Source organism: Anomaloglossus baeobatrachus, chromosome 5 (genome assembly GCF_048569485.1).
Source record: "Anomaloglossus baeobatrachus isolate aAnoBae1 chromosome 5, aAnoBae1.hap1, whole genome shotgun sequence".
In the NCBI taxonomy this organism is placed as follows: Eukaryota; Metazoa; Chordata; class Amphibia; order Anura; family Aromobatidae; genus Anomaloglossus; species Anomaloglossus baeobatrachus.
The window spans coordinates 7,152,910-7,174,328 of NC_134357.1; the positions used below are offsets into that span (position 1 = coordinate 7,152,910).

The 21,419-nt window shown below is 50.1% G+C and overlaps 1 protein-coding gene across 1 annotated transcript in view; it reads left to right on the forward strand.

Moving 5' to 3' along the window:
• Positions 1 to 21,419, forward strand: part of ABLIM1 (actin binding LIM protein 1) — a 331,013-nt gene that overhangs the window by 173,974 nt on the left and 135,620 nt on the right. Inside the window, exons 3-6 of the mRNA XM_075348153.1 lie at positions 191 to 374; positions 528 to 640; positions 10,801 to 10,927; positions 12,022 to 12,115. Of these exons, the coding sequence (XP_075204268.1) occupies positions 191 to 374; positions 528 to 640; positions 10,801 to 10,927; positions 12,022 to 12,115 (518 nt within the window). The remainder of the gene's footprint in view (positions 1 to 190; positions 375 to 527; positions 641 to 10,800; positions 10,928 to 12,021; positions 12,116 to 21,419) is intronic.

Consider the following 21,419-nt stretch of genomic DNA (forward strand, 5'->3'; position numbering starts at 1 on the left):
ATCTCTGAGGACCCCATGGAGACCTTTCTGGTACAGAATTCTCTGTCGGACAGAGCCACATGTTACTTTTTTCCTCCGCTGTGGATAGAATGTGACGACCGCTCTGGACACGTTTCCTGCGCCGTCCGGCGGTTCGGTTGTCAGTTGATCCATAGTTTCTCACCCTCCGTTTTCTTTCTGTTTTCTGCAGTTTGCGGCTGTGATTTGGCGCAGGGCGGCTTCTTCATCAAGAACGGGGAGTATCTGTGCACGTTGGATTACCAGCGCATGTACGGGACGCAGTGCAGCGGCTGCGGGGAGTTCGTGGAGGGAGAAGTGGTGACGGCGCTGGGGAAAACCTACCACCCCGCCTGCTTCGCCTGCACGGCCTGCAAGTAAGTCCTCCATCACAACGCCGCAGCAAGAGGGGCGAAATCACTGAACCTGTCTCATCTTCACCTATAGATCGTCACACGGCGGCAGATATAACCCAGCGCTGATACCAGGTATCCACACATTATCTGATATTCTGCTCTTCTCTTCCGCAGGCGTCCATTCCCTCCCGGGGATCGCGTAACGTTCAATGGGAGAGACTGCCTGTGCCAGGCGTGCGCGGCCCAACCCATGTCTCCAGGGGCGAAGGAGCTGTCTGCACCCAGCAGTAAGTGGCCGCCATATGGTATACGAGATTAAAGGGCAGCACCACCCGAATATGCAGAGGAGGCGCAGCCCGAGAGGCGCCTCAGTTCTCTGCTGTCTGCCTCTTTTCTCCTTTCTGTAGGCTCCTCCCCTTTGTTTTTTGCTCCTCCTTTTATGTGCCCCTTCTCCCCCCCTTCCTTCCTCTGCTGCCCCTCTCCTCCTTTCTGGCTGCTTGTCTCCTTTTTTGTCATTTATTAGCGCAGCCTCTCCTCTTTTTTTGGCTCTTCATTCCTTATCTGCCATCCAGCTGTTCCTCACTACCTTCTCTGAGGCCCCTCCCTTTATCTGTGGCTCCTCCCCTTCTTCATGGCCCATCCCCTTGTCTGTAACGTCTCCTCTTCTCTGTGGCTCTTCATCCAGTCCCCTCCAGAGCTGCAGTCACTATTCTGCTGTTACATTGCGTCTTATCCTCCAGTCACCTCCAGAGCTGCAGTCACTTATTCTGCTGTTACATCATGTCTTATCCTCCAGTCACCTTCAGAGCTGCAGTCACTATTCTGCTGTTACATTGTGTCTTATCCTCCAGTCACCTTCAGAGCTGCAGTCACTATTCTGCTGTTACATTGCGTCTTATCCTCCAGTCACCTCCAGAGCTGCAGTCACTATTCTTCTGTTACATATCGTCTTATCCTCCAGTCACCTCCAGAGCTGCAGTCACTATTCTTCTGTTACATATCGTCTTATCCTCCAGTCACCTTCAGAGCTGCAGTCACTATTCTGCTTTTGAATTGTGTCTTATCCTCCAGTCACCTCCAGAGCTGCAGTCACTATTCTTCTGTTACATCGTGTCTTATCCTCCATTCACCTCCAGAGCTGCAGTCACTATTCTGTTGTTACATCGTGTCTTATCCTTCAGTCACCTCCAGAGCTGCAGTCACTATTCTTCTGTTACATCGTGTCTTATCCTCCAGTCACCTCCAGAGCTGCAGTCACTATTCTTCTGTTACATATAGTCTTATCCTCCAGTCACCTTCAGAGCTGCAGTCACTATTCTTCTGTTACATCGTGTCTTATCCTCCAGTCACCTCCAGAGCTGCAGTCACTATTCTGCTTGGGATGTGACTAGAGCAGAAAATGAAGATCAGATAATTGGAGAGAAGAGTTTTCAGACTTTTTGTGTGGATTCTTCTGTGAAGATCTTAGTTTTCCTGTCTGGTTTCTGTCCTGACGTCTCGGCTTTATTGTTCCTCATCAGTTCTTCCTGGCAATGTTGGGGTGACGCTCACGGAATGTGACTTTCCAGTGAGACTGAACCTTTGATTTGTCCACCCGTATGAGACCATCACAGCGGACCCTGAGTTGTCGCCTGATTTATTGGTGATGATTTTGCTCCCCACCTGCGGCTGGTGACCCCCGCCCTCTGTAGAAGCCTCTGGGACTAATTCTGGCAGTCACATGATGGCGGTCGCTGTGGCCGCTCGTCTCCTGTCATTGTCCCTATGTGATGTGATGGTGAAGAGCAGACACAGAGGGACCGTGTCACCGCAGATGAGTTCAGTGCGCCGCCGCCGCCGCGCGGGGAATACGCGCACATATAACGCTGCGTATATTGTATCCTCTGCACAACGACCGGAGGCGCAGAAATCCGCACAGAAATCGGGACCGACGAGAGCGCGAAGAGACGTCTCTGCACCGGAGGGGGCGGCCGCGGATCCTCAGAATCAGGAACCATCTGCTGCATCCCCTGCGCTGGGAGCAGAAGAGTTAATAAGAAGGGGGAGAGGGTGACAACTAATATATTCAACCCCCCCCCCAAAAAAAAAAAATATTGTGTTTATCACCCAACTTTCCCTGACCCCTGAAGGGTGAATCCTTGTGGTTTCTTTGTAGAATCCGAGGAAATGGAAAAACTTTCAGAAATGTCTGATACTATTGGAATTGTCTCTCCAGTAAAGGAGACAAACTCTAGCACAGCGCCACCTATTGGAAGTACCGATCCTAAAAGTCACAAGTGGATTTTCGACAATCCTTTGCAATATGACTCAGGATATATAAGCCAGATCAGAATCCCAATTTGCAGACACGGTGTTTCGGGGTGCTTGCCCCTCGTCAGTGCAAAGTATGGGGGTGTCTGATCTGGCTCATGAGAAAGCTATGTGGGGACCACGGGGGAACACTATTCTCCTTAAGGAGACTTTGCAAGCCAGTCTGGCTGCCAGGTAAGGGGACTTATAGCTGCAATGCCCCTAAAATTCCACGGGGGAACACTATTCTCCTTAAGGAGACTTTGCAAGCCAGTCTGGCTGCCAGGTAAGGGGACTTATAGCTGCAATGCCCCTCTGGGAAATATTCAAATTGTCTCTCCAGTAAAGGAGACAAACTCTAGCACAGCGCCACCTATTGGAAGTACCGATCCTAAAAGTCACAAGTGGATTTTCGACAATCCTTTGCAATATGACTCAGGATATATAAGCCAGATCAGAATCCCAATTTGCAGACACGGTGTTTCGGGGTGCTTGCCCCTCGTCAGTGCAAAGTATGGGGGTGTCTGATCTGGCTCATGAGAAAGCTATGTGGGGACCACGGGGGAACACTATTCTCCTTAAGGAGACTTTGCAAGCCAGTCTGGCTGCCAGGTAAGGGGACTTATAGCTGCAATGCCCCTAAAATTCCACGGGGGAACACTATTCTCCTTAAGGAGACTTTGCAAGCCAGTCTGGCTGCCAGGTAAGGGGACTTATAGCTGCAATGCCCCTCTGGGAAATATTCAAATTGTCTCTCCAGTAAAGGAGACAAACTCTAGCACAGCGCCACCTATTGGAAGTACCGATCCTAAAAGTCACAAGTGGATTTTCGACAATCCTTTGCAATATGACTCAGGATATATAAGCCAGATCAGAATCCCAATTTGCAGACACGGTGTTTCGGGGTGCTTGCCCCTCGTCAGTGCAAAGTATGGGGGTGTCTGATCTGGCTCATGAGAAAGCTATGTGGGGACCACGGGGGAACACTATTCTCCTTAAGGAGACTTTGCAAGCCAGTCTGGCTGCCAGGTAAGGGGACTTATAGCTGCAATGCCCCTAAAATTCCACGGGGGAACACTATTCTCCTTAAGGAGACTTTGCAAGCCAGTCTGGCTGCCAGGTAAGGGGACTTATAGCTGCAATGCCCCTCTGGGAAATATTCAAATTGTCTCTCCAGTAAAGGAGACAAACTCTAGCACAGCGCCACCTATTGGAAGTACCGATCCTAAAAGTCACAAGTGGATTTTCGACAATCCTTTGCAATATGACTCAGGATATATAAGCCAGATCAGAATCCCAATTTGCAGACACGGTGTTTCGGGGTGCTTGCCCCTCGTCAGTGCAAAGTATGGGGGTGTCTGATCTGGCTCATGAGAAAGCTATGTGGGGACCACGGGGGAACACTATTCTCCTTAAGGAGACTTTGCAAGCCAGTCTGGCTGCCAGGTAAGGGGACTTATAGCTGCAATGCCCCTAAAATTCCACGGGGGAACACTATTCTCCTTAAGGAGACTTTGCAAGCCAGTCTGGCTGCCAGGTAAGGGGACTTATAGCTGCAATGCCCCTCTGGGAAATATTCAAATTGTCTCTCCAGTAAAGGAGACAAACTCTAGCACAGCGCCACCTATTGGAAGTACCGATCCTAAAAGTCACAAGTGGATTTTCGACAATCCTTTGCAATATGACTCAGGATATATAAGCCAGATCAGAATCCCAATTTGCAGACACGGTGTTTCGGGGTGCTTGCCCCTCGTCAGTGCAAAGTATGGGGGTGTCTGATCTGGCTCATGAGAAAGCTATGTGGGGACCACGGGGGAACACTATTCTCCTTAAGGAGACTTTGCAAGCCAGTCTGGCTGCCAGGTAAGGGGACTTATAGCTGCAATGCCCCTAAAATTCCACGGGGGATACTATTGGAATCCTTTATCCCGACATATGCAGCGATCAGTCATATGACCGCGTACCGCACAGCGCAGGAACCAGTGCTCTGCAGCGCCACCAACAGGTCCTGCCACTATCACTGACGTCTTCTACAGCACAGCGCTGCCACCTGTTGGACGTGTCCTGTCACTGCCACAGGCAGGATCCTGCATCTGCTCCTGGAGCACAGCGCTGCCACCTGCTGGACGTGTCCTGTCACTGCCACAGGCAAGGATCCTCCTCGAGCACAGCGCTGCCACCTGCTGGATGTGTCCTGTCACTACCACAGGCAAGGATCCTCCTCGAGCACAGCGCTGCCACCTGCTGGACGTGTCCTGTCACTGCCACAGGCAAGGATCCTCCTCGAGCACAGCGCTGCCACCTGCTGGATGTGTCCTGTCACTACCACAGGCAAGGATCCTCCTCGAGCACAGCGCTGCCACCTGCTGGACGTGTCCTGTAACTGCCACAGGCAAGGATCCTCCTCGAGCACAGCGCTGCCACCTGCTGGACGTGTCCTGTCACTGCCACAGGCAAGGATCCTCCTCGAGCACAGCGCTGCCACCTGCTGGACGTGTCCTGTCACTGCCACAGGCAGGATCCTGCATCTGCTCCTGGAGTACAGCGCTGCCACCTGCTGGACGTGTCCTGTCACTGCCACAGGCAAGGATCCTCCTCGAGCACAGCGCTGCCACCTGCTGGACGTGTCCTGTCACTGCCACAGGCAGGATCCTGCATCTGCTCCTGGAGTACAGCGCTGCCACCTGCTGGATGTGTCCTGTCACTGCCACAGGCAAGGATCCTCCTCGAGCACAGCGCTGCCACCTGCTGGACGTGTCCTGTCACTGCCACAGGCAGGATCCTGCATCTGCTCCTGGAGTACAGCGCTGCCACCTGCTGGATGTGTCCTGTCACTGCCACAGGCAGGATCCTGCATCTGCTCCTGGAGTACAGCGCTGCCACCTGCTGGATGTGTCCTGTCACTGCCACAGGCAGGATCCTGCATCTGCTCCTGGAGTACAGCGCTGCCACCTGCTGGATGTGTCCTGTCACTGCCACAGGCAAGGATCCTCCTCGAGCACAGCGCTGCCACCTGCTGGACGTGTCCTGTCACTGCCACAGGCAGGATCCTGCATCTGCTCCTGGAGTCCGTTGTCCTCTGGTTCTTACAGTCCTCATGTCGCATCATTTTGTCTTTGATCTGTGGAGATCCATAGGTCTGGGCTTTTTGTTTGTCTGAGGAGTCTCCAGATTTGGCCTCTGTAGAGAGATTTCTCTCGGTCTCATATATGATGACCCTGATAAAGTCTCCGTTGCTCAATCCCAGATTTGTGGATCGGTTCAGGGAGATGCAGTGGAGGACCCCCGCTCAGTGGTGGAGGACCCCCGCTCAGTGGTGGAGGACCCCCGCTCAGTGGTGGAGGACCCCCGCTCAGTGGTGGAGGACCCCAGCTCAGTGGTGGCGGACCCCAGCTCAGTGGTGGCGGACCCCAGCTCAGTGGTGGCGGACCCCAGCTCAGTGGTGGCGGACCCCAGCTCAGTGGTGGCGGACCCCAGCTCAAGGTTCAGACATTCTGCAGTGGAGACCTCTTGGAAGGACCCTGCTTTTCGGAGTCAGTTCTGCAGGGGACTGTCAGATCAGATTAAGGACAGGATAACTTACAATTCCGTCCCGCAGTCTTTGGAGGAGGCGGTGATCCTCGCTATTCGGCCGCCCCAGGGATAGAGACACGTAGTTGCGTCTTCTTCATCAGTGCAGACTGGTGAACCTGTGTAAATTGGTGCTTGCGGATCCCGGAGGGGTGTGGATCACAGAGGACAGGTCTTGTTTGTTTATATTGTGGTCGTTCTGATTTTTTTATGGTTCAATGTTTCAATTTCATTATTGAATTTCAAAAAGAGAAAAATAAAAACCATTAATGAGAATGCGCAGCCCCAAGAGTCTGAGATTATCTCTGGCCTAAGCGCCGGGCGTTTCTGCAGGAGTCTTTGGAGATTCAGCAGGATCATTTTTGCTCCTGTATTTGGGGATTCTGCTCTGAATGTTATTGACGTTGCTATCACCCGCGGGATAATGTCTCTTCCCTCCTTCATCCCATTCAAGTTTCAGCGCTTGAGAATTCTCCTCTTTCTCAAATCCACGTGACCTCGAAGGTGGAGGATGCATGAAGGTCGGGGACCAGGGTGTTGCACCAGGAATCCATTACATTTATGGTGTCTCCTTCTTTACCTGCAAAATTAGTGGCTAATTACTGGTTAATCACAATGCAACTATCATTGGGAGATTCACGAGGGTAACTCTCGGGGCGCCGTGTGTTTTTCTAGACCCTTGGCTTCTGTGAGGTCTCACCTTCCAGAATTCATTCAGGACCTTGTATTTTCTGGTACTGAGTGGGAAGTCCTCCGTCCACACAGGACATATCATTGCCGAATTCCTGCCAGGTGCGAAGATGCCCAAGTCTGGTCTGTTCTCCTCCCTCTTCCAGAAAGAGAGGCCATGGAAGAGTGTCTTCAGAAGAGTCTGGCCCAGGGGCACATACGGCCGTCCCCCGCTTGATTGGGTGCAGCCGAGTAACCTGAAAGCATTGCGGAGATTTCTAGACTTTGCAAATTATTACGGGACGTTCATTAACAACTTTTCAGTCCTAGCCGAGCCTCAAACCGACAACACCAAGAAGGGGACTGACTTCTCTTTATGGTCCGCGGAGGCAGAGGATGGCTTTTCTAAGACTCCTGCGATCAGTCAACCCAATAATGATCTGCCTCTTGTGGTTGAAGTAGACGCCTCTTCTGGAGGGATGGGGACGTTCTTTCACAAAGTAGAATGTCATGCCTTTGCTATTTACTCTCCAGAAGTTCCACAAAGCCGAAACTAACTATGATATTGGTGACCGTGAGCTTTTGGTGGTTAAGAGAGCCTTTGAGGAGTGGAGACACTGGTTGATGGGGACGAGACACAATGTAACCCTCTTTACCGAGCATAAGAACCTATTGTGTATTGATGCTTCTAAGTGTCTACACCCGGCAGGCCCGGCGGGCTCTTTGCTTCGCTCAGTTTGATTTCTTGGTGACTTATTTCCCTGGATCTAAGAATATTAAAGCTGACGCTTTGTCTTGTAGTTTTCTTTCAGAGTTTTGGGATGGAGACCCTGTTGAGATCCTTCATGGTGGGATGGTGGTGGGGGCTTTGGGGATAGACCTCAGACGGCGCATTCAGTCTGCACAGGACAGTGCGTCGGAGGGTTGCAAATAATCTGTATGTGCCGCCATCTTTCAGCACCGATCTTCTTGAGGAGGTGCATTATTGCGTTTTGGCTGGTCATCTGTGTTCTTCTGCCATCTGGAGATGTCTTTCCGGGTCCTTGTGGTGGAGAATGCTGGTAACGATGGTGAAGAGTAGGTTTGGAAATGCAGAGTTTGTGCCAGGGCTAAGGATTCTCATCGGCCCCTGCGGGTCATCTCCTGCCCACGTCACAGCCTTGGACCTCTTATCCATGGACTTTGTCACTGATCTGCCGCATTCTGTGATGTGGGCGGTGGTGGAGCGTTTCAGATGGTTCATGTGGTTCCACCTCAGAAGTTGCCTCCTGCTGAGGGCTTAGCTACATTACTCATCTCTCATGTCGATAAATTACATGGTGTTCCCGAAAACATTATGTCCTCTGGAGCTGTCCAGTTTTTGGTGAGCTTTTGGTGAATTGTTGACTCTCATCTTCCTCATGATACGAGACCAATGGACAGACGGAGAGGATGAATCCAGAACCGTATTTCAGGGGTTTTGTTTCTTCTAATCCGGAGGACTCGGTGGAGTTTCTGCCCTTTGCTGAATTTGCTGTAAATAATCGCACCTCTACGGCTCCGGGGAATTCGCCTTTTTTTGTTGTGGGGGTTTTTATCCAGCTTTTTAGAATTTTTTTTGTGCTAGAGGAGAAGAAATTTTCTACCCGATTGATCAAAGTCTGGAGGGAGGTGAAAAAGGGTCTTTGGTGACTCTTTATCCGGCCAAAAAAAAGAAAACCCCTGACACAGAATGGCCCCTGTCGTTGGGGTGGGGGAGTTTGTGCGGTTGTCCTCGAAAAATGTACGTCTTAAAGTGGCTTTGAGGAAATTTGCTCCCATATTGTTAGGTCCTTACAGGATTAAGAAAGTTTTGAATCCAGCGACATTTGAGCTTCAACTCCCCGTAGCTTAGACAATCAACAACTCGTTCCATTCTTCCCTTCTGAAGAGATTTGTGGAGACGCCTGGTCCTCGAGACGTTATTGAGGTGGATCTGAAGGAGGATTACGAGTATGAAGAGGAGCGAGTTCTGGGATTCAGGCGGGTCAGGAGCCGCTAGCAGTAAGGGCTATGGTCCTGAAGATAACTACTGGGTCAATTCAGAGGCTCTTATTCAAATCGCCTGATATGAGCAGTTCATCAGCGTCGTCAGAAAATGGGGGTGTTTTGAGGGTCATGGCTCAACTCTGGGGCTTGATCCAGTGATCTCTGGTTGTGGGGTCAGTTTTCCTCTTTGTTGGATGACAGTTGGGTTTGTATCTGTTCTATTGCTGATAGTTCTCTTGTCTTTCCTTTGCTTTTTGTCTTCTTATTTCTACTCAGGTTGTGGACACTTTAGTATTTGGTTTGCCCTATTCCTTTTTGGGAGGTGCTATTTATATTCACCATTCACATGCCTTCATTGCTGGCTATGTTCCTGGATAGATGGATTTTTGGAGTCCCAGTTCCTCAGTTAAGAAAAATCTTACTGAATAATCACTATAGCGTTTCCCTGCAATTTGTTTGTGTTTCCCGTCCCAACATTCTTCCTCTTTCATTTTAGATTTTGAGGGTTTTCACATATTCCATAAGTCTTATGAGTCTCCCCCGTTTTCTTCCATCTTCCCTGTATGACTGTGTGTAACACGTTCTTATCCCTGTGTCTCACACGCTGCCTATGTGCCCTTCATTTATTAATTGTTGTTTAGTCTAGCACTATGTAGTTGAGGGTACAGTTACAGTCACTCAGGGTCAGCCATTTCAAAATCATAGGGTGCCAACCTCCGCTATCAGGCAGTGATTGGGGCAGATTTAGGGCTTCTAGTTTATTACAGGTATTACATCTCTTTTGGTTTGTTCATCACCCTGTGAGTGGTAGGACTCAGTTGTAACAAATACATGAGCAGAGCCACCATCCTTACAGGCAAACATCACCAGAACCACCATCAGTACAAGCATGCATCACCGTAACCATCATCCATACATGCATACATAACCTGAACCACCATCCGTACATGCATACATCATATTAAACACCATCAGTACATGTGTATACATCACCAGAAACACCATCAGTACAAGCATATATCATCGGAACCACCATCAATCAGTACATGCAGACATCACCAGAACCACCATCAGTACATGCATACATCAATGTAACCACCATCAGTACATGCATACATCATCGTAATCACCATCAGTACATGCATACATCACGACGACTGTAATCAGTACACGCAGACATCACCAGAACCAGCAACAGTACATTCATACTTCATCACAGCCATCATTAGTATAGAAATACATCACCAGAACCATTAGAGAACATGCCTCTTCACACTTTACTCCCCCATACTGTCTCCTCACACATTCCCCCCCTTCGCCACATTGTCTCCTCAAATATTTCTGAAAGACGCCTGAAAGATGCAAGCAGAATTGAGTGCAGGTAGCCGGCTGTCCGTTTAACAACCAGTTTGGAGAACAGCTGAATCCCTCTCTTGGGGTGGGCAAAATTCTGCGAGACAACTTGACCCGCCGCGTTAGGCATCCTGACGCACTGCTTCCTGCTGTGCCCGGGGCACACGCCCCTCCAGCCCCCCTCTATATGCCACTGCATATGGCTTTGTGAATGAAAATGTAAATAAGAATGTTCTGGCTCATGGAGGAAAAGGAAGAAAAATTAAAAAGTACAAAGTTGAAGATTTGGCTTTGTCTTTAAGGTGGTCGCCATTAAAGGGGTTGTCTGGTGTAAGAATAACCTGGAGGAAAGTAGCCCCTTGTTAATATCCTATACAATCACATGTATGCAGTGCTGAGTCTCTCCTGAAGTGCTCTGTGCTGCTGTGATTTGTTGATCTGGCCCTTCTCTTCCACCATATTCCTTGTTCCTGCAGTTTTGGGAGGATTCTCTGTTACTGATGGTTTTGGCTGTTGCAGATGTCGGTGGATGTGACCTTTCTTCTTCGCTCGTTTGCAGGCTGCTCCGGCTGCGGCAGAGACATCAAGAACGGACAAGCGTTACTGGCGCTGGACAAGCAGTGGCACCTGGGATGCTTCAAGTGTAAATCCTGCGGAAAAGTCCTGACCGGGGAATATATCAGCAAGTAAGGAAGAAATGGTCACCCCCATCATCTGCTCCCCACTGCTACATGAGACCACCACACCCCTTACATAGAGCTCTCACTGCTGACAACCAGCCTGTACACATGGGTGAGAGGAGTCAGCCCCGCCCCGGTGATGACATCACTGCTGTAATGACATAATCAGACATGAGACCACACCCCTTATACACAGCCCCGCCCCGATGATGACATCACTGCTGTAATGACGTGATCAGACATGAGACCACACCCCTTATACACAGCCCCGCCCCGGTGATGACATCACTGCTGTAATGACATTATCAGACATGAGACCACATCCCTTACATAGAGCTCTCACTGCTGACAACCAGCCTGTACACATGGGTGAGAGGTGTCAGCCCCGCCCCGATGATGACATCACTGCTGTAATGACATAATCAGACATGAGACCACACCCCTTATACACAGCCCCGCCCCGGTGATGACATCACTGCTGTAATGACATAATCAGACATGAGACCACACTCCTTAAATATAGCTCTCACTGCTGACAACCAACCTGTCTACATGGGTGAGAGGTGTCAGCCCCGCCCCGATGATGACATCACTGCTGTAATGACATAATCAGACATGAGACCACACCCCTTATACACAGCCCCGCCCCGATGATGACATCACTGCTGTAATGACATAATCAGACATGAGACCACACCCCTTATACACAGCCCCGCCCCGGTGATGACATCACTGCTGTAATGACATAATCAGACATGAGACCACACCCCTTATACACAGCCCCGCCTCGGTGATGACATCACTGGTGTAATGACATAATCAGACATGAGACCACACCCCTTACATATAGCTCTCACTGCTGACAACCAGCCTGTACACATGGGTGAGAGGTGTCAGCCCCGCCCCGGTGATGACATCACTGCTGTAATGATGGGATCAGACATGAGACCACACCCCTTATACACAGCCCCGCCCCGATGATGACATCACTGCTGTAATGATGTGATCAGACATGAGGCCACACCCCTCATACACAGCCCCGCCCCCGGCGATGACATCACTGAACAGCCAGTAAGTGCTGATTGTTTGCTTTCCTGCAGGGACGGGTCTCCGTACTGTGAGAAGGACTATCAGGTTCTGTTCGGGGTGAAGTGCGAGGCGTGTCATGAGTTCATCACGGGGAAGGTTCTGGAGGTAACGTCTGCTCTCGTGGGTTGGGGGTGATGGGGGCACAGGACGGGGGCCGCGTGCAGTAACTTATTCTTCAGTGTAGAATGAACACTTTGGTGACACTTTCTAATGGATACTTTGTTGATATTTTATACCTAATGTTTCTGAGGGTTTGTTACATTGTGTCCAGTGCAGGGGAAGGCTCTGCTCTCCGCCTCCTGGACTCCAGACGGATACATTGTAACAGACTACCAGCACAGGAGAGGTGTGTGCGGCCGCTCCGGCCAGGGTGGAAGTACTAACATGGATTATTTTTCTTTAATGCAAGCAGAGATCTTGTACGTGAAATACACGGTGTAATGGAGAGTGGCAGCAGCTGATCCTGCGTCGTCTCTGCGCAGGCTGTGTACCCGGTGCTGTACGGGGGGGGGGGGGGGCAGACGCCGGGGCTCCTTGTTAATGCTCATCAGGACATAAACCCTCAGTGTCCAGTCCATTAGTGTCCGGTTATTATTAGCGGTGCATCGTTCTGCCTGATGCCATTGTCTGCCGCTCACCTGTAATAAGCCGCTTCCCTCCTGGGACTGCATCATTTGTCATGTCTGTAACATTACAGGCCAGGACCCGCTCCCCGCATCCCCCCGTCTTCTGAGTTTAAGGGGGTTTAAGCTGTTTCTAGACCCCACAGCGGGTGACAGCTGATATCCACAATGTTACTATATCGAGTTTTCTATTGTTGTGAAACTTGTGTGAGGGAGGGGGACATTGTGCAATGTTCATATCATCAGACTGCCACATGCATTGTGAGCTGCACTACACCCTCGTCACCAGCAGGAGGCAGCAGAGGCCAGATTGTGTCCTGCAGCAGTTTATCAATATTAATTTTACAAAGTTCAATCAATATCAGCTGTAAAGTGTCTGCCCTCCATTATTACCGGGTGTGACTCTGTGACGCTGCTCGTCAGACATTGCCGCATTTATTGAAGCCTTTTGCTGCATCTGCAGACCACATAGTCCGTGTGCGCGTGTGAGTGCGTGCATGATTGTGTGTGTGAGTGCGTGCATGATTGTGAGTGCGTGCATGATTGCGTGAGTGCGTGCATGATTGCGTGAGTGCGTGCATGATTTTGTGTGTGTGTGTGTGTGTGTGTGTGTGTGTGTGTGTGTGTGTGTGTGTGTGTGTGTGTGCGCGCGCACGTGAGAGTGCATGTGTGTATATATAATCTATAAATGTAGCACTTTTGTTCTTTTCTCCCATCTTTCATGAATTGAACTCAAAGATCTAAGACTTTTTCTATGTACAGAAAAGATCCTTCTCTTCACATATTAAAGTGGCCTTTTATTGTGTCCAGCCTAAGGCGCACCAGTGCAATAACCATGGTATCCAGCCTAAGGTGCATCTGTGCAATAATCATGGTATCCAGCCTAAGGTGCACCTGTGCAATAATCATTGTATCCAGCCTAAGGCGCACCTGTGCAATAATCATTGTATCCAGCCTAAAGCACACCTGTACAATAATCATGGTATCCAGCCTAAGGTGCACCTGTACAATAATCATGGTATCCAGCCTAAGGTGCACCTGTGCAATAATCATTGTATCCAGCCTAAGGCGCACCTGTGCAATAATCATTGTATCCAGCCTAAAGCACACCTGTACAATAATCATGGTATCCAGCCTAAGGTGCACCTGTACAATAATCATGGTATCCAGCCTAAGGTGCACCTGTGCAATAATCATGGTATCCAGCCTAAGGTGCACCTGTACAATAATCATGGTATCCAGCCTAAGGTGCACCTGTACAATAATCATGGTATCCAGCCTAAGGTGCACCTGTACAATAATCATGGTATCCAGCCTAAGGCGCACCTGTGCAATGATCCTGCTGTGCAATCAGCATCTTGATCTGCGGCACCTGTGAGGTGGAGGATTATTATCTCCGCAGAGGAGAAGCGCAATCTTCTATTTAAGGGAATGGCTGAATCATCTTCCAATGTCAGGATGAACGAGTGTTGGATTTTAACCCCTTTAACGCTGGAGGCATTTGCAGATTTTCACTCTGATTCTTGATGAATATTGAAGTCAATCATAGACAAAAAAGATCAAACCTAACGGAAAGCTCTAGAATTCTTGTCTGTTGTGGTCCCTGAGCTGCCTCTTTTTCTGGGCAGAGAAGCGTCGCCCTGTGGCAGCCGCTGATCTCCTGCATTGTGCGTGCTCTGGGGGGCGGCCGATCGCTCGGGGCAGGACTGGGCTGTGATTATGTCTCAATGTTCAAAAAATGAAAACTAAGAAATCAGCGGCTATAAACCCTCCCTCTTTCCTTATTAATGAGGCTCCGTGTCTCCAGACCCGCAGCTGGTCTCTGATCTATATGTGCACTTATCCCCCCGTCCCCCATTTCCATGGAGACGTCGGTCCGGGCCCCTTCCTGGGCCCCCTGTAGGACACAGACCAGAAATAGTTGAGAATCGGCCATTTCCTGCTTGTTCTCGATGGGAGATCCCGGGGTTTATTTGTGGATGTTACATTGTATCGCAGCGTACAGCGGGGGAGGGGCAGCACACACACACATATATATACACTGTGTGCGTCCGTTAATCCGTTACTTGTGGTCCAGATCAGATAATCCTCGCAGATGGAGGCTGCCATGGGATAGTGAGGACACAAAGATGGAAGCACTGGACTCCAGACTGATACATTGTAACAAACTGTCAGGACAGGAGCGGGGCTGATGTGCTCTGAGGAGTGTGTACATTGTAGCAAACCCTCAGCTGTAGAAGGTGTTGGGTCTGTATTCACTGACAGTCGGAAATTTACCATTTCCAGAATCTATGCCGACCTGAAATTGAGAAGCTGATGGCTGCCGGTGATGACGGGGGTTGGCACGAGGGTGACATCTGCTGCACAATCCCTGTGTATGGGACCCCCGACCTGGAGAGGATAAATGCTGCCGGACCCCTGACCTGGAGAAGATAAATGCTGCCGGACCCCCCGACCTGGAGAAGATAAATGCTGCCGGGCCTCCGACCTGGAGAAGATAAATGCTGCCGGGCCTCCGACCTGGAGAAGATAAATGCTGCCGAGCCGCCGACCTGGAGAAGATAAATGCTGCCAGGCCTCCGACCTGGAGAGGATAAATGCTGCCGGGCCTCCGACCTGGAGAGGATAAATGCTGCCGGGCCTCCGACCTGGAGAAGATAAATGCTGCCGGGCCTCCGACCTGGAGAAGATAAATGCTGCCGGGCCTCCGACCTGGAGAGGATAAATGCTGCCGGGCCCCTGACCTGGAGAAGATAAATGCTGCCGGACCCCCCGACCTGGAGAAGATAAATGCTGCCGGGCCTCCGACCTGGAGAAGATAAATGCTGCCGGGCCTCCGACCTGGAGAAGATAAATGCTGCCGAGCCGCCGACCTGGAGAAGATAAATGCTGCCAGGCCTCCGACCTGGAGAGGATAAATGCTGCCGGGCCTCCGACCTGGAGAGGATAAATGCTGCCGGGCCTCCGACCTGGAGAAGATAAATGCTGCCGGGCCTCCGACCTGGAGAAGATAAATGCTGCCGGGCCTCCGACCTGGAGAGGATAAATGCTGCCGGGCCTCCGACCTGGAGAAGATAAATGCTGCCGGGCCTCCGACCTGGAGAAGATAAATGCTGCCGGGCCTCCGACCTGGAGAGGATAAATGCTGCCGGGCCTCCGACCTGGAGAGGATAAATGCTGCCGGGCCTCCGACCTGGAGAAGATAAATGCTGCCGGGCCTCCGACCTGGAGAAGATAAATGCTGCCGGGCCTCCGACCTGGAGAGGATAAATGCTGCCGGGCCTCCGACCTGGAGAAGATAAATGCTGCCGGGCCTCCGACCTGGAGAGGATAAATGCTGCCGGGCCTCCGACCTGGAGAAGATAAATGCTGCCGGGCCTCTGACCTGGAGAAGATAAATGCTGCCGGGCCTCCGACCTGGAGAAGATAAATGCTGCCGGGCCTCCGACCTGGAGAAGATAAATGCTGCCGGACCCCTGACCTGGAGAAGATAAATGCTGCCGGGCCTCAGACCTGGAGAAGATAAATGCTGCCGGGCCTCCGACCTGGAGAAGATAAATGCTGCCGGACCGCCGACCTGGAGAAGATAAATGCTGCCGGACCGCCGACCTGGAGAAGATAAATGCTGCCGGACCTCCGACCTGGAGAAGATGAATGCTGCCGAGCCCCCGACCTGGAGAAGATGAATGCTGCCGAGCCCCCGACCTGGAGAAGATGAATGCTGCCGAGCCGCCGACCTGGAGAAGATGAATGCTGCCGAGCCGCCGACCTGGAGAAGATGAATGCTGCCAGGCTTCAGACCTGGAGAAGATGAATGCTGCCGGGCCTCCGACCTGGAGAAGATAAATGCTGCCGGGCCTCCGACCTGGAGAAGATAAATGCTGCCGGGCCGCCGACCTGGAGAAGATGAATGCTGCCGGGCCTCCGACCTGGAGAAGATGAATGCTGCCGGGCCTCCGACCTGGAGAAGATGAATGCTGCCGGGCCGCCGACCTGGAGGAGATAAATGCTGCCGGGCCGCCGACCTGGAGGAGATAAATGCTGCCGGGCCTCCGACCTGGAGGAGATAAATGCTGCCGGGCCTCCGACCTGGAGGAGATAAATGCTGCCGGGCCGCCGACCTAGAGAAGATAAATGCTGCCGGGCAGACATGAGACATTGACTGTTGGGATCTATTAGATCTCGAATCGTCAAACATTGTAACTTGCATCGTAGAGTTTCCGTTTTGTCACCTCCGGGACATCCATGTAAGTTCATCCGGCGGCCGTGACCTCATTCTGATGATTACTATTCTGCCTCCGTCTGGCCTCTTAAGGGTTAAACATTACATCACAATGTCCTGAATCCCGCAGTGTAATGGCAGCAATTATTCAGGCGTTTTTATTGCTGCGTTTCAGTCTTACTCATTATACTCCGGTCACAAATACGTCTAAATATCCAATCTCACATTTATCCTGACTAATAATTACATTAAAAACATCTTATGTAAATAAAGTTCTGAGCAGACATTGAACAAGTAAGACATGCTGGCGGAGTTCTGCTGTGTAGGTGCAGAATTGTGAGTGCAGCTCTAGAGCAAGACTTGCTGTGATGCTGTTATGTTTTTAAGCATCCACCACTAGGGGGAGCTCCCTGTATACAGAGATACATGATAAGATCCTGTCTGCAGCCACCACTAGGGGGAGCTCCCTGTATACAGAGATACATGATAAGATCCTGTCTGCAGCCACCACTAGGGGGAGCTCCCTGTATACAGAGATACATGATAAGATCCTGTCTGAGCCACCACTAGGGGGAGCTCCCTGTATACAGAGATACATGATAAGATTCTGTCTGCAGCCACCACTAGGGGGAGCTCCCTGTATACAGAGATACATGATAAGATCCTGTCTGCAGCCACCACTAGGGGGAGCTCCCTGTATACAGAGATACATAATAAGATCCTGTCTGAGCCACCACTAGAGGGAGCTCCCTGTATACAGAGATACATGATAAGATCCTGTCTGCAGTCACCACTAGGGGGAGCTCCCTGTATACAGAGATACATGATAAGATCCTGTCTGCAGCCACCACTAGGGGGAGCTCCCTGTATACAGAGATACATGATAAGATCCTGTCTGCAGCCACCACTAGGGGGAGCTCCCTGTATACAGAGATACATAAGATCCTGTCTGCAGTCACCACTAGAGGGAGCTCCCTGTATACAGAGATACATGATAAGATCCTGTCTGCAGCCACCACTAGGGGGAGCTCCCTGTATACAGAGATACATGATAAGATCCTGTCTGCAGTCACCACTAGGGGGAGCTCCCTGTATACAGAGATACATGATAAGATCCTGTCTGCAGCCACCACTAGGGGGAGCTCCCTGTATACAGAGATACATGATAAGATCCTGTCTGCAGCCACCACTAGGGGGAGCTCCCTGTATACAGAGATACATGATAAGATCCTGTCTGCAGCCACCACTAAGGGGAGCTCCCTGTATACAGCGATACATGATAAGATCCTGTCTGCAGCCACCACTAGGGGGAGCTCCCTGTATACAGAGATACATGATAAGATCCTGTCTGCAGCCACCACTAGGGGGAGCTCCCTGTATACAGAGATACATGATAAGACCCTGTCTGCAGCCACCACTAGGGGGAGCTCCCTATATACAGAGATACATGATAAGATCTTTTCTGCAGCCACCACTAGGGGGAGCTCCCTGGATACAGAGATACATGATAAGATCCTGTCTGCAGCCACCACTAGGGGGTGCTCCCTGTATACAGAGATACATAAGATCCTGTCTGCAGCCACCACTAGGGGGAGCTCCCTGTATACAGTGATACATGATAAGATCCTGTCTGCAGCCACCACTAGGGGGCGCTCCCTGTATACAGAGATACATGATAAGATTCTGTCTGCAGTCACCACTAGGGGGAGCTCCCTGTATACAGAGACACATGATAAGATCCTGTCTGCAGTCACCACTAGGGGGAGCTCCCTGTATACAGAGATACATGATAAGATCCTGTCTGCAGTCACCACTAGGGGGAGCACCCTGTATACAGAGATACATGATAAGATCCTGTCTGCAGCCACCACTAGGGGAGCTCCCTCTATACAGAGATACATGATAAGATCCTGTCTGCAGTCACCACTAGGGGGAGCTCCCTGTATACAGAAATACATGATAAGATCCTGTCTGCAGCCACCACTAGGGGGAGCTCCCTGTATACAGAGATACATGATAAGATCCTGTCTGCAGCCACCACTAGGGGGAGCTCCCTGTATACAGAAATACATGATAAGATTCTGTCTGCAGCCACCACTAGGGGGAGCTCCCTATATACAGAGATACATAATAAGATCCTGTCTGCAGCCACCACTAGGGGGAGCTCCCTGTATACAGAGATACATGATAAGATCCTGTCTGCAGCCACCACTAGGGGGAGCTCCCTGTATACAGAGATACATAATAAGATCCTGTCTGCAGCCACCACTAGGGGGAGCTCTCTGTATACAGAGATACATGATAAGATCCTGTCTGCAGTCACCACTAGGGGGAGCTCCCTGTATACAGAGATACATGATAAGATCCTGTCTGCAGTCACCACTAGGGGGAGCTCCCTGTATACAGAGATACATAATAAGATCCTGTCTGCAGCCACCACTAGGGGGAGCTCCCTGTATACTCATTAATAATTCATTGTGAGCTCCTTATTCCTTAGCACCCCTTAGTGGCAGTCCCTTTGTCATACCTCTCTGTGATGAGCTGGGGATTTGGAGCTCTGTTGCAGTACAGGGGGTTTCTGTATAAGGTATCATTATTTGGTTCTGTGAGTTCCTCCATAATTGGGGAGTTCAGGGTGCGGATCCGCTGGAATCCTGTAATATAACAATGACATGAGCTGGTTACAAGGTTGCCGGGTTCTGGTAATTGCTCTGGGCGGTGATGACTCCTCGCACACCGTGCTGTGGGCGCGGCGCTTGTGCAGAACTGAACCCATAATAAATCCATCTTTACTGACAGAAATTATATCACATTGACCCGATGCGCGGAGACAAGCAGAAATGTGTAAGGTGGAGGCCATTGTCATTTACACGTAGCCCGGACGGCAGGAGGTGAGCGCTGCTCCGAACAACATGAATCCATTCAAGGAGAAGGTAAGATGTATCCAGAGAAAGCTGCAACGTGGATACTTCATATAAAGATTCTCCCACAAGACGCAGCTTCTCCTGGTGATCAATAATGTCATGTCTGCCCAGTGCTGATCCTCTTCTTAACCCCCATGTGATAAGCCTGAGTTACCTGCTGCATTATACTTCAGAGCTGCACTCACTATTCTGCTGGTGCAGTCACTGTGTACATACATTACATTACTGATCCTGAGTTACCTCCTGTATTATACCCCAGAGCTGCACTCACTATTCTGCTGGTACAGTCACTGTGTACATACATTACATTACTGATCCTGAGTTACCTCCTGTATTATTCTCCAGAGCTGCACTTACTATTCTGCTGGTGCAGTCACTGTGTACATACATTACATTACTGATCCTGAGTTACCTCCTGTATTATCCTCCAGAGCTGCACTCACTATTCTGCTGCTGCAGTCACTGTGTACATACATTACATTACTGATCCTGAGTTACCTCCTGTATTATCCTCCAGAGCTGCACTCACTATTCTGCTGGTGCAGTCACTGTGTACATACATTACATTACTGATCCGGAGTTACCTCTTGTATTATACCCCAGAGCTGCACTCACTATTCTGCTGGTACAGTCACTGTGTACATACATTACATTACTGATCCTGAGTTACCTCCTGTATTATTCTCCAGAGCTGCACTCACTATTCTGCTGGTGCAGTCACTGTGTCCATACATTACATTACTGATCCTGAGTTACCTCCTGTAGTATACTCCAGAGCTGCACTCACTATTCTGCTGGTGCAGTCACTGTGTACATACATTACATTACTGATCCTGAGTTACCTCCTGTATTATTCTCCAGAGCTGCACTCACTATTCTGCTGGTGCAGTCACTGTGTATATACATTACATTACTGATCCTGAGTTACCTCCTGTATTATACCCCAGAGCTGCACTCACTATTCTGCTGGTACAGTCACTGTGTACATACATTACATTACTGATCCTGAGTTACCTCCTGTATTATTCTCCAGAGCTGCACTCACTATTCTACTGGTGCAGTCACTGTGTACATACATTACATTACTGATCCTGAGTTACCTCCTGTATTATACCCCAGAGCTGCACTCACTATTCTGCTGGTACAGTCACTGTGTACATACATTACATTACTGATCCTGAGTTACCTCCTGTATTATTCTCCAGAGCTGCACTCACTATTCTGCTGGTGCAGTCACTGTGTACATACATTACATTACTGATCCTGAGTTACCTCCTGTATTATTCTCCAGAGCTGCACTCACTATTCTGCTGGTGCAGTCACTGTGTATATACATTACATTACTGATCCTGAGTTACCTCCTGTATTATACCCCAGAGCTGCACTCACTATTCTGCTGGTACAGTCACTGTGTACATACATTACATTACTGATCCTGAGTTACCTCCTGTATTATTCTCCAGAGCTGCACTCACTATTCTGCTGGTGCAGTCACTGTGTACATACATTACATTACTGATCCTGAGTTACCTCCTGTATTATACCCCAGAGCTGCACTCACTATTCTGCTGGTACAGTCACTGTGTACATACATTACATTACTGATCCTGAGTTACCTCCTGTATTATTCTCCAGAGCTG